The following is a 23,024-nucleotide window of genomic DNA, read 5'->3' as shown; positions in this document are numbered from 1 at the left end:
TAGATGTGTAAAAGTCTTACAATCATTATGTCTCCTAAGACATGATTTGAAAATTTAAAAATGGAAATAATGTAAATATTCAACAGTGGAAAGTGAAAGTGTTAGTTGCTCAGTCGTGTCCAACTCTTTGCAACCCCACAGACTTCACAGGCTCCTCTGTCCATGAGATTCTCCAGGCAAGAATACTGGATTGGGTTGCCATGCCCTTCTCCAGGGTATCTTCCCTACTCAGGGATCAAACCCAGGTGTCCTACATTGCAGACGGATTCTTTATTGTCTAAGCCACCAGGGAACTCCATTCAACAATGGATTATTGATTAAATGATTAAACTCATCTATAAGATGTCATGCTGAAGTCATTAAAATTAATTACAAAATATTTAATGCCATGTAGTAAATGCTTATATTTGAAAAAATGAGATGTAAGGGAATATATGTAAATTTCAAAAGTGAATAAATGTATATTCTTTATTACTACTATATTTGGAAAAACATGTTTACCAATATTTAAATGTTAATAGAACAGTAGCATGAGGACTAATATAATGAGTCTTTTTTAAAAAAAATTATTTTAAAAATATTAATTTTATTTTTCAAATACTTATTTATTTGGTGGAGTTGGGCCCTAGGTGTGGCCTGTGGAATCATCCTGGGGCTTGAGCTCTCCAGCTGGGGTGTTCCACGTCCCTCACATTGCAGGGACCTGGACCCCCAGGGATGTCCTAAGATGAGTCTTGACTGCCTTGATTCTGGAGGGTTATCCTGGGGGCAGAGATGCTGTCAGGATCTGGAGACTCAAGCACAAGGCCATGTCCTGTCTAAGGTCTGGAAGTTGTTAGTGGAGAAGAGTTTTTTACCTTCCATGGTGGTTGTTTGGGAGAAGATAGTTTCTCATGAGCTATGATCTTATTTCAGGCAATCTGAGGCCAATGGCAGCCTGAGCGGTCTAGCAAAGCACTGTGGTCTTAGCTTCCGCCATGCTTTTTCAGATATAAAGTGATAAATGTGTTTAAATCATGTTTAAATCATGCCATGTTTGAGCTGTTAGAATTATGGAGTTATAGGTGCTTTATCTCAGCTAATCCTTAAAATAACCTTGTGAGGAAATCAAGGCTTGGAGAGGTAATGTGGTCACACAGTGTTGGATTTAGGGTTTGAATCCAGATCTGGGTGATTTTAGAATCCAAAAGTTGTTTTTTTTCTTTTCTTTGACTGTGTTGTGTGGCATGTGGGATCTTAGTTCTCCGTCAAGGGATGAAACTCATGCCCCCTGCATTGGAAACATGGAGTCTTAACCACTGGGCCACCAGGGAAGTCCCTAGAATCCCAGAGTTCTTAACAATACTGTTCTGGTCTCCACTCTTCTGAGACCTGGTTCTCATGCTGATTTTGACATCCAGGCTGCATATGACTGTGTCTTACCTCCCTGAGCTCTAGTTTCCTCCCTTGTGATAACCCTTATCTCTCAGTGCAGTTGAGAAGAGCTGAGATCAGACACTCGGAGTTTGAACGCCATGGGCATTGTTGAGTGAAAGTAAGAACCTCTCACACCTCCACTTCCTCCGCAAAGGAGAAAGCGGGAGCCCAGAGGAGGGAAGAGATTTGTCCAAGTTTGTAGAAGAGCTGAGACTGGAATTCTGGAAATCTCACTCCCTTAAAACGTTGACCAGGTTAAGTGTAACCAGGGGTGGCAACAGGGACAAGACAATCAACCGTTGGTGTTTGTCTGCCTCCTTCCTCCAGCCCAGGGGAAGAGGCTGACTCCTGTCATTACCCCAGAATCCTGTGTTGACAGCTTGTTCCTGGGCCAAGCGTCCCCTCTCCCCTGGGCAGAAAGGGACGAGACTTCACAGAGTGGGTGGAGTAGGGTGGCTGGCGTGCCAGCCACTGGGCAGATCGTGGGGACCTGGACCTGGGGGAGACACTGTTTCTTGCTCAGTTTGCACCAGGCTCTGTGCTGGGCACTGTGGGCAGGAGCAGAAGGTTCTAGAAGCCTGCCCTTCTCATCCTTCCCCAGCCAGAACTATGCTTTCCAGCAGCATTTCATTCATTCTCGAGTTCAGGAAATTGTTAATAATTTTTATTCTATTAGTCACTTAATCTATTATCACAGTAAAAAGTAAAGTTTTTCTTTTACAGTGATAATTCACAATTGAACACTTTCATAGGTTTTTCATGAGCTGACTTATTTAAGTGTTTTCTAAAATGGGGCTTAGACTCTTTTTTTAAAATCAGAAAACTTTTTTGAGGTACAATTGAAAAATAACATGCTAATTTCAGATGTACAACTGAATGATTCAATATTTGTACACATTGTGAAATGATCACAGTAAGTCTAGCTAACATTTTAGAATATTTTGAAAAATATACAAAACGGCTTAAATTTTTTTCCTACCCCACATCTTGGTCCAGTGACGAGTGCTAGACTTTGACCAACTTTTCACCTCTCTGGGGTGAAATGAGAAAATTAAAGGTGTTCATTGTGTGTAACTTTGAGTAAGATGTTATTTCTCCTTTCCTGAAAGAACTATCTCGAGCTTTTCTTAGTATATTTTGAAAGGTTAAAATGTCTTCTATTTTATGAAATGATAGTGGTAGTTTGCAAATTATTTTTTTCAGCATTCTTGCTTGTCAACCCATCCCAAATCTCCTGTTTGAAAATATTATTTATGAAAACCGAAATCTTAGAGCCACTGACACTGTATCTGGTATAGAAAACCCTTTAGGGACTTCCCAGGTGGCCAGTGGCTAAGACTCTGTGTTCCCAGTGCAGGGGGCCCAGGTTTGATTGCTGGTCAGAGAACTAGATCCCACATGCCACAACTAAGAGTTCACATGCCACAATTAAAGATCCTGTGTGCTGTAACTAAGACCCAGCATAGTCAAGTAAATAAATATTAAATAAACAAATATTTTTAAAAGTTATTATAGAAAGCCCTTTTGCATCAGTTATCTCCTCTGATTCAACCCCCACTGACCAAGGTTAGTTAAAGTGCCTACTAGGTATGGGTCAAATACTTGACTCTGCCAGATGTCCCCTGATCTGCCTTGATGGAATCCTCTTTTGCCTCAGCCTTCTCATTTTTAAATTGGGGGACATGCATATTTCCCAGGTTCTCCTGAAGATTAGCTGAGATAGTGCCTGGTATGACCTCGGTGCAGTATTTCACCTCCAACTGTCAGATTATATACTGCCACCTCCACAGAGTTGGGGAAACAGCCCTTCTAGCAGAGAAGAAACATAGTAAAACTGTGGCTTGAAGTTTGATGCTCTGCCTTCAATACAGGGCACTTGCTGAAAGTTGTGGTAGCCAAGGGCCCTGAGGAGGAAGGGGAATTGTCTCTAAACCGGGGGTTGGGAAGTTTTAAGACACTTAAAGGCCATAACTGGGATGAGGGTAATAGCATAAGGTCTGGCCAAGTCCATGGAGAAGGAAGATAAGGTCAGGGAGGGGCCCACGGTTGGTAGCCAAGCCAAAGAACAAGAATCTAAGGAGACATCATCCAGCATCAGGCTCCCTGCTGAGGGTTTCCCCGGCCAAGGTGAAATCCTATCTGAGGACCCCTTCCCCACAGAGCGGGTGCTGCCCTGGGACTCTGAGGAAGAAAGCCTAAGGGAACTGGGCGTTAGTGCAGGGGTTGGCACAACTGGAATTCCTATCTTGCCTTTGGAAGAGTTACCATAGCATCTATCCTCACATTAACCTCCTACCTTCATCCTCACTGTTATCTCATTTCTTCCAGAGGCGCCAAAGACCAGATCAGCCTCCCAAACCAGAGTCTCAGGAACTGGGTCCCCTCAATGGTGACACAGGTGAGTAGTCAGCCCTATGAATGCCCTCTCTGACATCTGTGAGGTTTCCTACGTTATAATCAACAAACACGATATGGCTATTTAGTTATCTCCTGAGATTTTAGTTAGGTTACTTTAATAGGAGTATCATTTCTAAAATCAGGGGGGCGATAGTTCTTTTCTGATCCTGGCTACCACAACTGGAGTGCCGAGTTTATTTCTGAAAAGCACACTTTCAGAGAAATCCAGAAAAAAATGGACAGAATACAGAGGAGAAGAATCAGGTTGGTGAGGAATCTGGAAACCATATCCTTTAAGGAACAGTTAAAGAAACAGAAGATGTTGCAATAAAACACAACAGTTCTCTCCAAGTGACTGAAGTGCCTTCACAGAGAAGAAAGATGAGCCTTGTTCAGTGTGACCCAGAGATCAGTACCAGGGCCTGAATGTAGCCAAAACAGACTTGCAGAATTCAGTTCAGTCTCAAAGGAATTTTTTTGTCTGGTTGCTGATTTAAATTAATCAGAGCTACTGATAGAATGAGCTCTCCATCTCTGAAAGTGTTTAATTACCACCTGGAGACTATCAGGATATTGTAGATGAACTTAAAGTACCAGATAAGCAACTGGGTCAGAATTTAGATGTTCTCTAATCTGACTGTACATAAGAATTACCTGGGGTGGATTTTGAAAAATACAGATTCTGAGGCCCCACCACAAACCAACTACATAGGGATTTCTAGGACTGGGTCTGAAGACTGCATTGTTAGGTAGTTAGTTCAGTCACTCAGTCATGTCCAACTCTTTGCGACCCCATGGATTGCAGCACGCCAGGCCTCCCTGTCTATCACCAACTTCCGGGGTTTCCTCAAACTCACGTCCATTGAATCAGTGATGCCATCCAACCATCTCATCCTCTGTCATCCCCTTCTCCTCCCACCTTCAATCTTTCCCAGCATCAGGATCTTTTCAAATGAGTCAGCTCTTTGCATCAGGTGGCCAAAGTATTGCAGTTTCAGCTTCAATATCAGGCCTTCCAATGAATATTCAGGGCTGATTTCCTTTAGGATGGACTGGTTGGATCTCCTTGGAGTCCAAGGGACTCTCAAGAGTCTTCTCCAACACAACAGTTCAAAAGCATCAATTCTTCGGCACTCAACTTTCTTTATAGACCAACTCTCATATACATACATGACTACTGGAAAAACCATAGCCTTGACTAGATGGACCTTTGTTGACAAAGTAATGTCTCTGCTTTTTAATATGCTGTCTAAGTTGGTCACAACTTTCCTTCCAAGGAGTAAGCGTCTTTTAATTTCATGGCTACAATCACCATCTGCAGTGGTGAAAGTAAAATCTGTCACTGTTTCCACTGTTTCCCCATCTATTTGCCATGAAGTGATGGGACCAGATGCCATGATCTTAGTTTTCTGAAATGTTGAGCTTTAAGCCAACTTTTTCACTCTCCTCTTTTACTTTCATCAAGAGGCTTTTTAGTTCTTCTTCACTTTCTGCCATAGGGGTGGTGTCATCTGCATATCTGAGGTGATTGATATTTCTCCCTGCAATCTTGATTCCAGCTTGTGCTTCATCCAGCCCAGCATTTCTCATGATGTACTCTGCATATAAGTTAAATAAGCAGATGACAATATAGAGCCTTGATGTACTCCTTTCCCTATTTGGAACCAGTGTGTTATTCCATGTCCAGTTCCAACTGTTGCTTCCTGTCCTGCATACAGATTTCTCAGGAGGCAGGTCAGGTGGTCTGGTATTTCCATCTCTTTAAGAATTTTCCACAGTTTATTGTGAGCCACACAATCAAAGGCTTTGGCATAGTCAATAAAGCAGAAATAGATGTTTTTCTGGAACTCTCTTGCTTTTTCAATGACCCAGCAGATGTTGGCAATTTGATCTCTGGTTCCTCTACCTTTTCTAAAACCAGCTTGAACATCTGGAAGTTCATGGTTCACATATTGTTGAAGCCTGGCTTGGAGAATTTTGAGCATTACTTTCCTAGTGTGTGAGATGAGTGCAATTGTGCAGTGGTTTGAGCCTTCTTTGCCATTGCCTTTCTTTGGGATTGGAATGAAAACTGACCTTTTCCAGTCCTGTGGCCACTGCTGAGTTTTCCAAATTTGCTGGCATATTGAGTGCAGCACTTTCACAGCATCATCTTCTAGGATTTGAAATAGCTCAACTGGAATTCCATCACCTCCACTAGCTTTGTTCGTAGTGATGCTTCCTGAGGCCCACTTAACTTCACATTCCAGGATGTCTGGCTCTAGGTTAGTCATCACACCATCGTGATTATCTGGGTCATGAAGATCTTTTTTGTACAGTTCTTCTGTGTATCCTTGCCACCTCTTAGTATCTTCTGCTTCTGTTAGGCCCATACCATTTCTGTCCTTTATTGAGCCCATCTTTGCATGAAACGTTCCCTTGCTATCTCTAATTTTCTTGAAGAGATCTCTAGTCTTTCCCATTCTGTTGTTTTCCTATTTCTTTGCATTGATCACTGAGGAAGGCTTTCTTATCTCTCCTTGCTATTCTTTGGAACTCTGCATTCAAATGGGTATATCTTTCCTTTTCTCCTTTGCTTTTCCCTTCTCTTCTTTTCACAGCTATTTGTAAGGCCTCCTCAGACAGCCATTTTGCTTTTTTGCATTTCTTTTCCATGGGGATGGTCTTGCTCCCTGTCTCCTGTACAATGTCATGAACCTCTGTCCATAGTTCCTCAGGCACTCTATCAGACGTAGTCTCTTAAATCTATTTCTCATTTCCACTGTATAATCGTAAGGGATTTGATTTAGGTCATACCTGAATGGTCTAGTGGTTTTCCCTACTTTCTTCAGTTTAAGTCTGAATTTGGCAATGAGTTCATGGTCTGAGCCACAGTCTGCATTGTTAATGATGGTAAATCTCTGTAATAAGTAGCACCCCCACACACACACAAGTTGGGACCAGTTTGGTACTGCTGACCAACATTTGAGATCTTGAGCCAAATGATCTATGAGAGCCTGGAACTCTATGATCATGACCACTGCCTCCTCTCACCCCCCTCCCCCAGACCTAGGGCTCCTATCTGATGGACTGACCACAGCCTCTTTCCTCACACTTCTCATTATACCTTGTACCCAACCTGGCCTATGGAATTCTGTAATAATATTATTACTCCATTTATAACTTGTTAACAATGCTAATATAAGCTTCCAATGCTGTCATGAGTCCCGAGGAACATTTAGAGAACATTTAGTGAACTATTGGCATTTTTTTTTGCCGCAGCATGCAGGATCTTAGTTCCCTGGCTAGTGGAAGCTTAACCACTGGATCACCAGGGAAGTCCTAAAGAGCATTTATGGAACACCTCCAAATGCCTGGCACTACACCTACTGCTTTTTTTCATTCATTTGTTTGTTATATTTTTTAGATTCCACAAATAGGTGATTGCCTACAGTATTGGTCTTTCTCTGACTTAACGCCCTAAGCATAGTACCCTCTAGGTCCATCCATGTTGTTGCAAATAGCAGACTCTAATTCTTTTTTTATTGCTAAATAATGCTCCTTTGTGTGTGTAGACTTTTGCTGTTGTACATCTTATTTTTTCATTCATATGTCAGATACTTATATTGCTTCCATGTGTTGGTACACTTACTGCTTTTTATGCATGCGCAAACAGAACAATGTGGTAGTTTGGAGTGTTTGCTGTGGAATCAACTTGTGTAGGTTCACAGCCCCTTACTCCAGTTGTGAACTGGGTAATCTTGGACAGGTTGCATAATTTCTTTGTCCCTCAGCTTCCTCATCTGTGAAATGGGAATAATCATAGTAGCCACCACTCTGGGTAGCTGTGAGGATTCAGTGAGTAATACCTGTGAGACACTTGGAGCAGAGCTGGGCATGTTTCTGAACATAATAAGCTGTTGGTATTCTTTGTTGTTGTTGTTGTTGTTTAGTCTCCATATTCTTTACATGCTGTTGTTATTTTCATTGCCGTTGTTTTCTGACTTAATCATCTCAATAGCCCTATGACGTAGGTATCATTATTATCCTGATTTAATGTATTAGGTAACAGAGGCCTGGAAAGGGTTGGTCCCCACCTCAGGTGAGACCCAGAACCTGTTGGACTCAGAGTGACATCACCAGGCCTGTTTTGCAGTTTCCCTCAGCAACGGCTAGGTTTCCTGTTTGTGAGGTCTCCTTCCTGCTCACAGCAGCCCTTCTGTGCTGTGAGGTGTCGCACTCAGACACAGAGCCCAACAGATAAAGCGTGTGACCACCTGGCCCCTTAGTGAGGAGAGGAGAGGGGAGGACACTGGTGAATGGCAGAACCACATCCTGCATGGGGGGGAGGCCGCCGTTCCTCAGGCCAGCTCCTGCTGGACACTGAATCACACACTGCTACTTCTTTGGCTTCTTCAGGAAGAGTTGGAGGACTTCCCTGTTGGTCCAGCGGTTAATAATCAACCTGCCAGTATAGGGGACACGGGTTTGATCCCTGGTCTGGGAACTAAGATCCCTCTTGCCACAACTGCTGAAACCCGTGTGCCCTAGAGCCCCTGCTCCACAACAAGAAAAGCCACCGCGGTGTGAGGCCCATGCACTGCAACTAGACATTAGCCCTACTCACCACAACTAGAGAAAGCCCACACAGCAATAAAGACAATAAATAAATAAATAGAAGCTTAAATCAGGACTTTAAAAAAAGTTGGAAATTGTAGTATTAAGTAAAAGCTGCCCAGTTATTAAGTCAGCCGCTGTTTTTTTAATTTAGACACTGGATGGAGCAAACAGCACCTTTATAGGCTGAATGTGTTCTGTGAGTCACCTGCTCTCCTGTAGATCTTAGGGGCAAATGAGGCCTCTGGCTCCTCCACTTCATGAAGGAGGGTCTCCAAAGGCAGGGAGATTTAAGGAGCTGCCTCTAGAAGTTGATCCCCCAACTGAAACCATTTTTGATGGGGAGACCAGACTCCCCACGCTGTAGTTCCAGCCTCCCACGCCCTCTCCATTGGGCCTGGACCCAACCTTCACTCTGTGATTTTTTTTTCCCTCACCTATAGCCACAACTGACCATGTATGTGCATCTGAGGAGGCTGAGCAGCACCAGAAGGCTATCACCAGAATCCTCCAGCAACATGAAGAGGACAAGAAGAAATGGGCACAGCAGGTAAATCCCAACCCCTTTCTTTTCCTCCTGCTCCACTAACCTCATTAAATTCCAGAGCAAGGCCAACTTTTGGTTTTATTGTTTTTGCAAGTATCCCTTACTCCTTTTGCCCAGAAAAGAGCCCTGTATCTGCAGAACAAATATTTGTAACTGTGGGCATATAATTTGTTTTATTTATTCTATGCAATAAAAGTGGGGAACCACCAACATAGCCAAGGGCTTTCTGCCTTCAATGGCATCAGGATTAGAAGACTCCAAAATCTCTTTCCATGTGGTAAATCTCTGGAAGCCCCCTCTTAAGCCCTAAAGAGGGAGAAGTCAGTCACATCAGCTATGTCTTGGAGGCCTTGCACCCATCAGCGGGTGGGACTCTGATCACCAACCTCCAAAAGGCTCCAGGGTTGGTGAGTGGATAAGTGAGGCTGCCCTGAACCTACTGAATCTCATTCTGCTCGGGACCCTCTGCCCCCAGGTGGAGGAGAGGGAGCTAGAACTTGAAGAGAAACTGAATGAACAGCGAAGAGTCCTAGAGGGAGAGCATGCGGAGGCCCTGAGAGGTAAGGATGAGATGTGCTTGGAAGACTGTGGACCAGACTCCTTCTGTTCCACCTGCCGAGCTCACGTGGGACTCCCATTTCCCTTCCCACCCACCTCTGGTCCCTAAGCAGTTGTCACTTCAGGACTGGAGTCTGCAGGGTCCTAAGACTTGTCCTTTTGGGCATATAATATTTGACCCCATGCTTTGTTTTACCTTAGTTGAGAGGTGTTTTTCCTTTCCATTTTAAAAAACAATCTGTATTCATTATAGGAAATTTGGAAAACCTAGACAAATAGGAGAATATTTAAATACCCATTTTTCTTCCCCACAATGACAACAACTCTATGCTTAGTTTATTTTTTTCAAATACCTTTCTTTCCTTTTATATGTGATAATGTTTATCATAGAAAATTTAGAATGTATGGATTAAAAAAATGATCTTTTAATGGTTGGAGCTCAGGCTCTGCAGCCATGGTCTCAGGGTTTGAATCCCAGCTTCACCACTTATCACCTGTGTAACCTTGAAGAAATCAGTTAACTCTTATTCATAGGGTCTTTTAGAGAGCCAAGCAAATTAATTTACAGATGGATAGATAGATAGACAGACAGGCAGGCAGACAGATGAAGGAATCTAGAACAGTCCCTGATATTTTGCAAGATACTTAGTAAGTATTTATTAGCATTTATTATTTTATTACTGAGAAAATTAAAATTGTGTATAATTCCACCCAGAACTAGTCACTCCTACCCCTTTGATATAGATCCCTTGTACTTCTTTGGTGTGTATTTACCGAGAATATACATCTATACACACACCTACTTTGGGGGGAGGAGATAAATTGATTTTTCACTTTGCACTGTATTAACATCTTGTCATTAAACTCCTATAGCACAACTTTTAGTAACTACATAGCATTCCAGTGTGTTCCCTTGTTCTTTTAACTAGCCGCTTGGGTTAGGCATTTCAGCAAGTTCAAACTTTTACCACTGTTTATAACATCAATGATACACAGTGAACCCCATTTTGTAAAATCTTTGCCACATTCATAATTTTATCATTAGAAACACATTCTAGTAGAGTTGGTATGACAAAGTTTAAGTACATATATCTTTTATTTTGGCAAAATAAACATAAAATTTACCATTAGTGACATTTTGTCTAGTCACAGTCCCCTGAAACCATCACCATTGTACCCTTCCAGAACTCTCTCATCCTAAAAGCAAACTCCATACCCACTAAGCAGTCAGTCCCCAACCCCACGCTCACCCTTCCAGCCCCCCAGCAACTACCAATCTGCTCCGAGTCTCATGACTTTGTCCACTGCAGACACTCATGTAAGTGGAATCCCACAACCCCCACAGTTGGCTTCCTTCACCCAGCATAAAGCTCATCCATTTTGCAGTGTGCATGGGCACTCCACTCCTTTCCCCAAGCCCATTTGAAAAATTATTCCATTCCTTTTGTGGTGTATAACATTCCATCGCCTAGGCACCCCACACTCTCTTTTTATCCATTCATCTGCTGGTGGATGGGCTGTGAACACGTGCCGTCAGCACAAGCACCTGGTTGATCATCTGCTTTCAGTTCCCCTGGGTGTAACCCCCAGGAGCAGAACTGCTGGGTCATTTGGTAATGCTGTGCTTAACTTTTTGAGAATCCACCACACTGTTTTCCATAGTAGCTGTACCGTTTTTCAGTTCCAGCAGCAATACACAAGAGTTCCAGTTGTACCACATCCTTGCCAATACTGGTTAGTTTCTGTCATTGTTGTTCTTCTTATTATTGCCATCCTAGTGAATGCAAAGTGATATCTCACTGTGGTTTTGACTTGTATTTCCCTAATGACTAATTTTGCTGAGCATCTTTTCATGTGCATGTTGGTTATTTGTATAGCTTCTTTGGGGAAGGTTATCTAGATTTTTGATGCCATTGAAATTGACATCAAAAAAGTGATACCAATTTTTTTTTTCATCATCAGTATTTTTATGACTTTCTCCCAGAATTTTTTATCTTTTAAAAACACAGTTAAGATTATTTTTATATGTAAAATTTTATATACTGTTCTTTTTATTTAACATTGTGTCAAACATGTTTGCAAGTAAAATTCCTCTGCTGCTAAAATGTTGTAAAGTCTAAACCACTGCACACAGGGTTTTCCTTATTTCCTGTGAGTCTAGACATAAAGATTTTTTAACTACTGTTTAAGTAATACTGCACTAAATGTGTTTTGCCTAAAGATGTGCCCATGTTTTACATTATATCCTTAGATTTCCAGAAATGGAATAACTAGAACAGAGGTCTGAACAATTTTAAGGATCTTGAAACATATTGCAACATTAGCATAAAACATTTTGAAATAGTATTGAAGCCTTTGCCCTGGGAATTTGAAGGGTACCAATGTACCCTGTGAAACTGGGCCTATCGGTTGACCTTAGTTCACTTTCTACAGTATCTCTGAAACTTACCTTGAATCTCATTTCAGTATCTATGTCTCTAAAATCCTTCCCTCCTTCTCAAAGCTGTTATGGTAAAACAGCTTTCTTCTCCACTCAGAGCACTGATTTGATACTAGTTTTAACGTTATAAAGATATTAATAAGACAGTTTTCCTATTGTAAAAACCCAGACGGGAAGGGACTGCCTGTCTTGAGTTCTTCCCAACAGTCAGAAGTCTTTCATAGTTATTTTTCTGTTGCTTGGCAACTGTTAGGTGCTGCCTAAGGCTTGCCTGGTGGCTCAGTGGGAGAGAATACACCTGCCAATGAGGGAGATGTGGTTCGATCCCTGGATTGGAAGGATTCCCCTGGAGAAGGAAATGGCAGCCTGCTCTAATATTCTTGCCTGGGAAATCCCACAGACACAGGAGCCTGGTGGGCTATAGTCCATGGGGTCGCAAAAGAGTCAGACACAACTTAGTGACTAAATGACAACAAAGTGCACATTAAATAAATGACTAGAAATATACCACAGGGGAAGTATGACTGGGAGAGGCCAGTGATTTTTTTTCTTAACGCTTGATGACACTTTATTGTCTTTTATTTTCTATTTTTGTTTTTTAGTTATTATACATTAAAATGGACTTTCTAATGTAGCTTCATAAACTTTAATGCATGTATAGATTCATGCAGCCACCACCATAATCCAATATAAAACAGTCCCATCACCCCCAAAACACTCTCTCAGCCTGCCCATTTGTATCCACATCCTCTCCCACCCCAACCCCTGGAAAACACTGATCTGTTCTCCACACATGGTTTTGTCTTTTTAAGATCATTACAGAAACAAAATAACACAATATAATATTTAACATTGGCTTCTTTCCCTCATCATGGTGCATTTGAGAGTCATCTAAGTGGCTGGGTATATCAGGAGTGCCTTCTATTTCATGGCTGAATTGTGATCCATTGTTCACTCATCCCCTTGTCCAAGTGCGGACAGGTCATTTCCAACTTGAGGTAGTTATGAATAGTGCTCTTCTCAACATTCGTGTAAGGTTTCTGTGTGTTCTTAAGTTTCCTGGGTAAATATCTAGGAATGGGATGGATAGGTCACATGGTACATGTATATTCAGCTTTGTGAGAATTGACTAAACTGCTTTCCTAAGGGACCATCATTTTACATTCCCATCAGTGATGAATGAATTCCACTGTTCCTTTTCACTAATACTTGTCAAGACTTTATTTTTTTGCTGCTCTAATAAATAGGTAGTGACATCTCATTGTGGGTATAGTTTGCATCTCGATAATGACTAATCATGTTGAACATCTTTTCTTGGGTTTATTTGCTGTCTGTGTAACCTCTTTGGCAGAATGTCTGTTCAAGTCCTTTGTATCTAATTAGCTTGTTTTGTTCGTACTATTGGGTTTTGAGAGATCTTTATATATTTTGGATACAGGTCCTTTGTATTTACAGATATTTTCTCCTAGTCTGTGTGTGTGCATTTAAGGTTTGTTTGTGGGGTTTTGTTTTTTTTTTTTCATTCTCTCATTAATGGTTTTCACAAAGCAAAGCTTTTAATTTTAATAAATTCTAGGTCATTTTTTCTTTTATCAATTATGCTGTTGGTGTCATGTCTAAGAACTCTTTGCTGAACTCTAGGTAACAAAGATCTTCTCTCTTTTCTTCCAAAAATTATATGGCTTTAAGTTTTACATTTATATCTATGATCCATATAATCATGTGATTTCCCTTTTTTATACTATTAACATGGTAGATTACATTAATTTGAGCTTACATTAATGTAAGTTTTTGAACTTACATTAACAAAACCTCTCTTGGTCTTTTTATATGTTGCTGAACTTGATTTGCTAATATTTTATTGAAGATTTTTGTCTGTGTTTATAAGGGCTACTGGTCTATAGTTTTCTTGTACCATCTGTCTGGTTGTAGTATCAGGGCAAAGCTTGCCTCATGGAATGAGCTGGGAAATGTCCCTTCCTCTTCTATCTCTGGAAGAGATTGTAAAGAGTTGTACTATATCATTTTAAAATATTCAGTAGAATTTTTCAGAGAAACCTAAAGATTTAAACAGATATTTGACCATGGAGGATACACAGATACCAGATAAACACAAGAAAAGACATGCCATTTCTGCCATTTCTTTTCCAGGCAGTATTTAAGTACAAATTTAACTTCAATGGGCTTCCCTGGTGGCTCAGCTGGTTAAAAATCTGCCTGCAATGCAGGAGACCTGGGTTCGATCCCTGGGTTGGGAAGATCCCCTGGAGAATGGAAAGGCTACCCACTCCAGTATTCTGGCCTGGAGAATTCCATGGATTGTATAGTCCAAGAGGTTACAGAGAGTTGGATGTGACTGAGCAACTTTCACTTTCTTTTCTAACGTAAGCCCTTAATGCTAAAAATTTCACCCTAAGCACTGCATTATCTGCATCCTAGAAATTGATGTTTTATATTTTTTGTTCAGTTCAAAATATCTTCTAATCTCCCTCAGGATTTCCTCTTTAGCTCACTGACAATTTAGAAGGGTATTTCCTTCTAGGTGTTCGGACATTTTCCAGTTCTCTTTTTGTTACCGGTCGGTATCCAGTTTGATTCCTTTGCAGTCAGAGAACATAGTTTATAGTTCATTCCTTTTTTAACTTGTTACAGCTTATTTTATGATTCAAGATGTGGTCTATCTTATGAATGCTTCATGTGCACTCAGAAAGAATGTGTATTCTGCTGTTGAGTACTTTATAAATTAATCAGTTAAAACAAGTTGGCAGTATTGTTCAGGTCTATATTCTTACTGATTGTCTGCCTATGTTTTCTATCGAATATTGAGGAATGTTAACGCCTTCAACTGTAATTGTGTATTTGTCTGTTTCTCCTTTCAGTTCTGTCAGTTTTTGCTTCATGTAATTTGAAGAATGACTATACTTGTATAGATATTTAAGGTTGTTATGTCTTCCTGGAGAATGGACCCCTTTATCATGATGTAATGTACTTCTTCATTCCTGAGAATCTTCCTTATTCTTAAATGTTGCTTTTTCATTCTTTTACTTTTAACCTACCTGTGACATATTTAATGTAGGTATCTTGTAGGTATTAAAAAGAGCTAGTGAACTTTTGAAGATCCATAGAAATTACCATAAATCTGAACAAAAGCCAAACAAATATTGGGAAAAAATGGACAGAGCCTCAGGTATCCATAAAATAATCCTAGGATGTCTGACATTTGTGTCAAAGACTCAGAAAGGATGCAGTGAAGAAAAACTATTTGAAGAAGGAATGGTTGAATGCTTCCCAAATTTGGCAAAAAATAATCCTACAGATGAAAGATGCTTATTGAACCCCAAAGCAAGCCCACCAAAATCCACACTCAAACATATCTCTTTTTTTAAACTAATGACAAAAAAAATATCTGGAACAGAACCAAAGAAAAATGGTGCATTACATAGAGGAAATAAGTTTGAATGAATTGTGGATTTCTCATTAGAATGTTTGGAGGCTAGAAGGAATAAGAACATTTTAAAACTACTAAAATAAAAGAACTGTAAATCAAGAATCCTATCTTCAGAAAAAAAAATGTTCTTCAGGAAAGAAGGTGAAATAGAGACATTCTAGATGAAGAAACACTAAAAGAATTCATCACCAACAGACTCTTTTTTACGTCATCTCTGTTCCTCTATTGACCCCACCAAGTGAGTTTTTACTTCATTTTTTTTTGTTCTAAAATTCCCTCCTGGTTTTAATGTTTGGTTACACTTTCTGATTTTCATTCTTTGGAAAAGCATTAACCTTTACTTCAGAGCGCTATAGCAGTTTCCTTAAGGTCCCTTCATAATTCCAACGGGCTTCCCTTGTAGCTCAGTCAGTAAAGAATCTGCCTGCAATGCAGGAGACCTGGGTTTGATTCCTAGGTCAGGGAGATTCCCTGGAGAATGAAATCTGTGGCACCTCAGTGTTGGCATCTGTTGAACGTCTTTTCTCAGGACAGATGAGATTTTCCCTCTTTGTGTGCTGAGTATTTAGACTTGTCACCTGAGGAATTTTGGATTTATATGCTTAGCAATTTTGTATTGCATTCTGAACATTTTGAATATTTGAATACATCAGATTCTGGGTCTTGTTTAAATAAGTACATTGGTTGAGCAGCGCTTTGATTCTGATCTTCTTGCCCAGTCTGCCTGCCACCATTTACTGTTCAGAGTCTGAAAATAGTTGTGCCATTCATTCTGTCCTGGTTTTATAGCTAAATTCAGGAGACTGGATGGCATGTGCTTCCTCCATCTTACTTGGAACCAAACCTGTCTTGATAATTTATCTGTCCCATAATTTATCAAAAAGTTTTAAATTAGTTTTTATAACAATTTATATAGTTTTTATAGAGCTGACCTTAGCAATTTTGACAGCTCTATCACATTTATATTACTGAGCATTCTCTTCCTTGGGTCACTGCCCCTATGACACAGGCCCCTTGCATACCTGGGCTTTTGGCTATATTACACTTTCCTGTTCTCTGTCCTGTTTCCCATCCCACCCAGTGACTGGTCATTTCCCTCTCGTCTTCTTTCAATTGAGATAAGGTTGGAATTTTCCGAAAGGAACTTTGTAGAGGAGGCAGGATGCAAGATCTTCCCAGGATCTCATTTGTTTCCCTTTCCATGAGCTTCTATTAAATATCTACTATAGTTCTGGTTCAGCCCCAAGCCCATGAGATAGAAAGATAAATAAAAGCATTCTCAGACTCCTGACCCCTATGGTCCCAAGGGGTCACTTGGGCTCTCTGGCCCTCATGGGGTGAAGTGTCAGGGGTCTGAGCTCACTGCATCTCCTTTCACTCCAGCCCTCCAGGCCTCCTATGAGCAGGACAAGGAAGCCCTTACCCACTCCTTCCAGGAGGCCAAGGTGGCCCTGCAGGTGAGAAAGGTTGGGCTGTGTGAGTCTCTGTGATGTGGCGACCCTACTGTCAGCTCAGGAGGTCTTGGTCTGAGATGAGGGTTGGCCTCTTTCAGGGATGGTTGGGAGCATCTTGAAGACGTCGTGGGCCTGGGGCCATGGTGTGATTAGAGCCATGGAAGCATGAAGGAAGGCCTCTGACCCAGATTGACTGGTCAGGGATTTCCTAGAGAGGGTGAGGTCTAAGCTGGAATCTGAGGGTGGGTTGGAATTTTTCAGATGAAGAAGGCTAGGAAGAGTGCCTTAGCAGAACAAACAAACAAACAAAAAACACGTGTTTAAACACATGGAGGAAAGGGGGGAAATACAGCGTGCCTGTGGAACTGAAACAAGTCCAGCAGGCCTGAGTATAGAGCATGAGGGGGACACAGTGGAGGCCAGAGAGGCAGGCAGGGACCAAACAATGGGAGTCTGTGAGCCCTAGTAAGGGGGTGCCCTATCCTAGAGGCGATGGACAGAGTTTAGGTGAAGCAAAATCCTTGATGGGGAGCAGTATGGAGACAGGCATGTACCTGGCAGCTGCAAGAGTGATGTGATGTTGGCTGCATGTAGAAGGAGCAGGGAGAGAAGAGACAGGGCAAGGACCCTGAGCCTGGTTTGCATGTACTTTGAATGCCAGTCTGCCACCAGCCTGGAATACCCTGACATAATCCCCAAGGGTATGGAGAGGTGAGGCTGTATGTTTTGAACAGTGGTTGAAGTCGCTTAAGCCTGCAGTGCTGGGCAGAGCAAAGACAGACTGAAGAAGCCAATGCTGACCCCTCCCCGGGGGGTGGAGAAGTCCACCTCCAGCCTTATGAGCCAGGCTTGCATCATCTCCTGCCTGCTCCCCCCTCCAGGAGACCATTGACAGACTGACTGCACAGCTGGAGGCCTTCCAGGCCAAGATGAAGAGGGCAGAGGAGTCCATCCTGAGCCGAGACTACAAGAAGCACATCCAGGTAGGTGGTGGTCCCCACAGCCTGTCCTCCTTCAGCCTGCAAGAAGGTCCAGGTCTGGGCAACAGGAAAGGCCAGTCCCTCTTCAAGGTTGGGGCTAGAACTGATGCTCTTACCTTAATGAGGGTCTAGAAGAAACAGTGTCCCAGTGTCACTGAGGGGGAACGTAAAGATCAGAGAGAGGCACATGGGTGGTCAAGTGCTTACGCTCTGGACTCAGAATGAAGTGCCAGGAGCAGACCTACCACTTAGCAGAAGCAACTTAACCTCTGTGAACCATGGTTTCCTCGTCCATGATGGAGTAGGCACAGCACGCACTGTTGGAAGGGAGTAAGATACAGCACATTAAGCACTTGCCACAGGCCGAGAAGGGGAGGTGACTTGTCAAACACAGTTGGAGGCAGCATGGGGAGGAGGGAGGTAGCCCACTCTCCCCATCCCCCTCCCACTCCCCGCTCCGGCTGGTCTAAGGTCCCTCTGTGTTCCTATCTAGGAGCACGGGAGCCTCAGCCAGTTCTGGGAGCAGGAGCTGGAGAGCTTACACTTTGTCATCGAGATGAAGAATGAGCGAATCCATGAGCTGGACAAGCGGCTGATCCTCATGGAGACAGTGGTCCGTGGCTGGCAGCGGCTGGAATGGAGGGATGGGGAAGGGGGGCTGGGGGGAGGCAGCCTCACTCTTCCACTTTCTGGGCATTTCCTCTGTCATATGTGCAGAGGGCAGGTATTAATTATACTCTGAGGGGGGCCCAGCCTGGTCTGTATCAGCTTTGACATGCCGCCCGTGCTGGCCCTTGAGTGACTGGGGCTGGTCTGGGCCCTGCAGTGGCTCCTTCTCAGCTGGTCCTGTACTTTTGACTAGCGTATTGCTGTCACTTGAGTGACACCAGGGCAAGTATCCTGGCTAACCAGGAGGGGCTGGCAGATGTCACAGGTCAGGCAGGGGTTGAGGAAGGAGTCAATGCTGGAAAAGAAAAAAAATCAGACAGAGGAAACCAGAGTCAGCAAGGGAGGCCTGGGCAGTGATGGGCGTTGGGGACACCAGTGGCTTGTCTCCAGAAGGAAGGCCTTGGGGGACGTCGGATTGAATCCAAACAGATTATGTTACATTGTCCTGGAAGAAGTTCCCTGGCCTCTTGTGTGCCACACAACCTAAATTTTAAGCCAGACCATTTCAGTGGTTCCATATCCATTTTGTTCAACCATTTTTCGTGGAATAGCATAACAGATACACTTACATTTATATACATTTTATACTTCTGTCTTTTGGAGAACTAAACAATTTTTTTTCCTGTTGGGAACTGACGGAGGTTTTAGATGGTAGTGACTGTCTTCTTTTTTTAATACTCATCTGGCGAAGTGAAAAGTTGGCAGTCCTGTGTTCACGCCTTAGTTGTGTTGTTCCAAGTAATCTTACTGCCTCATGAAATGTAACATTTGGTCTAGAGTGAATCAGTGTTTTGGGTGGCCACGGATAAGAGGGAGGTGATAGCACAAGTTGTGCCGGGGGCTTTCTGAGCTCACTCTGATCTGTTACAGAAAGAAAAAAATCTGCTGTTGGAGGAGAAGATCACCACCCTACAGCAAGAGAACGAGGACCTCCACGCCCGAGGCCGCAACCAGATGGTTGTGTCAAGGTAGCTGCTCCCACGCCCTGCTCCTCCCCTCCCCACCACTTACTTTTTGTGAATCTCCAGTTGGGAGAGTCTCCAGGAGGTCCAAGCCTGTCTGGGGGAGGAGGTTGGCTCCTCTTTGCTTGGGGGTCAGGAATCCCAAGGGACCAGCTCTGCCCGGAAACAGAAGTAGCAGGACTGATTAATATCTGTTTGTCCCCATCCCAGCTGAGTGGGCTCCATGGGAAAGCCAGTTCAGGAAGAAGGAACAGGAAGCTTAGGGTTCAAGAGGCCAAAAGAATGAATGAATCAGTGGTAAGGGGTCAGTCAATGAGAGCTGAGATCATGTGTCAGATGTAATTTGTTGACAACATATTATCTCATCTAATCCTAATCATTATAATGACTCTAAGAGCTGGTCCTGTTAGCATTCCCATTTTGCAAATTTGCGCAGAGTGAATACCTGGTCAGAATTAGACTTCTTAGTAGTGGAGCAGATCTGAACCCAAAGCTGAGGGCCACCTTGGTCAACAGCTGGAGCTGCCTTTTCAAGTGGGGTCACTGGGCAGGCTTCCTAGAGGAATGGGCTGGTCTTTGCAGTTGCTGGAGGCCCCGAGAGGCGGTCCCCTCAGGCAGCGCTGGCTGTGTGTCCACAGGCAGCTCTCGGAGGACCTGCTTCTTGCCCGTGAGGCCCTGGAGAAGGAGTCGCAATCACGGAGGCAGCTCCAGCAGGAGAAGGAGGAGCTGCTGTACCGGCTCCTCGGGACTGACGCCGCCCCTGCCTTCTCCCTGGCCTCTGTCACCCCCACCGAGGTCTCCTTCCTGGCTACATAGGGCCTGGGCCACCAGGATGCCTGCGGTCACAGCTTCCTCTAAAGACCTGGTAGAGAGGCAGCAGGGGTTGCTTGTCCTTTTCCCAGGAGGGGATGAGGGCGGGAGTGAGACGGGGAGCCAGGGTGTGTGCCCAGCAAGCCCTGGGGGCTTGGGCACACAGAATCACCTGGGGGCTGCCTAGGCCCCGAGCAGCTCCCTCCCTCGAGCCGGGGAACAAGCGAGAGGAACCCTTTTGTTCCCCCACCCCCACCCTTCTCTCTGTTCAGGTCAGGGAGCGCTGAGGCTTTCCCCAGGGGCAACCGTGCCACCCTGGGCATCCGACCAAGAGGGAACACGCCCCTGGTCCTAACTTGTCAGCTTTGCTGCCGGCTCCTCAGTGACCTAACTTGCCCCAGCCACTCACCCCACCTGGCCTTTCCTCAGCCTCTAAACCAGTTAGGGCAACTGAACAGACTGCCCTTGAGTCACTCACTGTTCCATTCTAGACTTGTCTGAAGGTCAGACCAGGGGCTGGGGGTCAGCAGGGGAAGATGGGGGCCACACGCTGTGAATCAAGGTGGGGAGGCACTGGAGTCCCTTGCCCGCGGGGCAGAGCATCGGGCACGCCACCAGCGCCAGGCCGAGTCTGGTCCATCCAAGGGCTAAGGCCATAGCTACTCCTCCTGGACCAGGCAAGGTTCACCCGCCACCCTCCTGCTCCCTCAGCCTCAGCACCATCAGGACTCGGGTGCCCCCTAGTGGATCTAAGTGCCCTCAACAGCCAGAGCTGGAACCTCATCCCCGTGCAGATGAGGAAACCGAGGCGGGGAGAGGGACCCAGAGCCAGGCCTGGGGCTCATCTGTCATCGGAGCGTACTGTCTCCCTCTCTGAAGTCTAGAAGGCCGTGTATGAGACGTGGCCTTTCTCCTTGCTCTGTCTGCCCTGCCCTGTCCAGTCTCTCAGTCCTGCTCTCCACTCAGCCCCTTCTAGCAGCCCGACCCCAGGCCTGTAGACCCTAGCCCTCAGCCTCCCCATCAGCGCAGAGGGGTGGCTGGAGTAACTAACCTCGGCAGGCCTGTCCAGGCCTGACCATCTGTGGATTCAAGATTCTTCTCAGGAAGCCTTGGGTCATCTGGAGACAGTAGCAATCCCGTCTCTGTATAAGCATTTTGATTAAATGCCTTCACATATACCTCGCTCCCCATCTGTGAAAGATTCTCAAAGCAGCTTCTTTCCAAGCGTTAGCAGAGAGCACACTGCGATCACAAGATCCAGTGGCCTTGCCTGAGGTCCCCCAGCCCCCCGGGGCCAGCGTGTAGGAAAGGTCAACTCATGGGAACAGAAGTTTCCTCCATCAACCCAGACCACTTTCTTCATTCCCCTCGATCTCGGCTTCATCCATTTCTCCTTCTAGGTGTTCAGATGTGACTCTGCTTCTCCAAACCTATGCAAACACATTATCCAGGAGCCTTGGGGACAGCTCTGGATGTGAATGGTCACAACCGAGAAAAGAAGGGGTGGCCAAGTAATTTGGGAAACTCTAAGTTCACTCAAGTTACACAGCTCTGCTGTTGGCTCAGACAGTAAAGAATCCACCTGCAGCGTGGGAGACCTGGGTTCAATCCTTGGGCTGGGAAGATCCCCTGGAGGAGGGCATGGCAACCCACTCCAGTATTCTTGCCTGGAGAATCCCATAGAGAGGAGCCTGGCAGGCTAGAGTCCATGGGGTCACAAAGAGTCAGACATGACTGGGCAACTAACCACACAGGTTCACTCAAGTTACACAGCTCTGCAAATTGCAGGACTTCTCAGAGCCTTTAATATGCTAATGTGCATTGCAAACTCACAGGGACGGAGCAAAGAGTCCAGCGTCTCTTAAACATCTTTAACCAAGTTTCTCCCCCAACCTGAGCACTTCAGGCTGCAGAATGTAAATTACAAAACATTGTCCTAATTGAGAAGGGCCAGGCTGGAGAAGGGGCAGGTTGAGGGAGGTGGGGTTTCCCTCCTGTAGCCTGTGGTGGCTGTGAAGAGGTGAACTGCGGCAGGCAAGCTATGGAAAATAAAAAGAACACCTGATACTGCATTCATTTGGCCTCTGCTTTCCTCGGAGAGAGAGGAAGTGGGAAGAAGCCCTCTGCTGGGGGCAGGGTTCCTTGCGGAGTAAGTCCTAGGAGCTGAGGGACTCACCAGCAGTTCTGGACTTCTCAGAAACTGGTGTCCCATGGGCCCTGGCCTTGCCCAGGCTTGGTGTGGGGGCTGGGGCTGGAGTAAAGCCTGGCTCAAATGCTGCCTGTCAGAATAGGCCAAAGCTTGGAGTGAGGCCCTGAGGCTGAAACAAGACGTGAAAGCACTGATGGGCTGACAGAGGGTAAGGGTGATGGTGAAGGTTCTTTCTGCTGTTTAGGGGGCACCTTCTTGGCATCAAAACCAAGGTTCACACAGTTACCTACCCCTGCTTCTATCTGCTGCTCTACACCTGGATGCCAGGAGTCAGGGTGCAGGGGGGCACAAGGACATGGGTGGTAGCTGTCCCCACACCCTGAAGGTTCCTGGCCTGGCAGGTATCAATGGCAGCATCCCTGGCCCAGGTCTTTTCCACACAGAGGGTGTTCCCTGCAGCCTACCTGGCTCTGCTAGCACGTCGTGTTCACGTCGCTGTGGGCCTGGTGCTGACATCAGGGGGTGGACCCAGCTGCAGGGACAAAATTTTACTGTCTATCAGCTGCCCCAGGTGCTATCTCTGAATGGGGCTCGGTCG

The 23,024-nt window shown here is 44.5% G+C and overlaps 1 protein-coding gene across 1 annotated transcript in view; it reads left to right on the top strand.

Moving 5' to 3' along the window:
- The window catches only part of CCDC69 (coiled-coil domain containing 69), a 38,840-nt gene extending 16,491 nt beyond the window's left edge, over positions 1-22,349 (top strand). Inside the window, exons 3-10 of the mRNA XM_061152251.1 lie at positions 3,745-3,814; positions 8,853-8,959; positions 9,432-9,516; positions 16,786-16,859; positions 17,738-17,839; positions 18,330-18,449; positions 19,376-19,473; positions 20,106-22,349. Of these exons, the coding sequence (XP_061008234.1) occupies positions 3,745-3,814; positions 8,853-8,959; positions 9,432-9,516; positions 16,786-16,859; positions 17,738-17,839; positions 18,330-18,449; positions 19,376-19,473; positions 20,106-20,283 (834 nt within the window). The 3' untranslated portion in view covers positions 20,284-22,349. The remainder of the gene's footprint in view (positions 1-3,744; positions 3,815-8,852; positions 8,960-9,431; positions 9,517-16,785; positions 16,860-17,737; positions 17,840-18,329; positions 18,450-19,375; positions 19,474-20,105) is intronic.
- Positions 22,350-23,024: the final 675 nt, after the last annotated feature.

This window comes from Dama dama, chromosome 9 (genome assembly GCF_033118175.1).
Source record: "Dama dama isolate Ldn47 chromosome 9, ASM3311817v1, whole genome shotgun sequence".
Taxonomy (NCBI): Eukaryota; Metazoa; Chordata; class Mammalia; order Artiodactyla; family Cervidae; genus Dama; species Dama dama.
The sequence above is the reverse complement of the archived record's forward strand: the minus strand, read 5'-3'. Positions and strand labels throughout refer to the sequence as shown.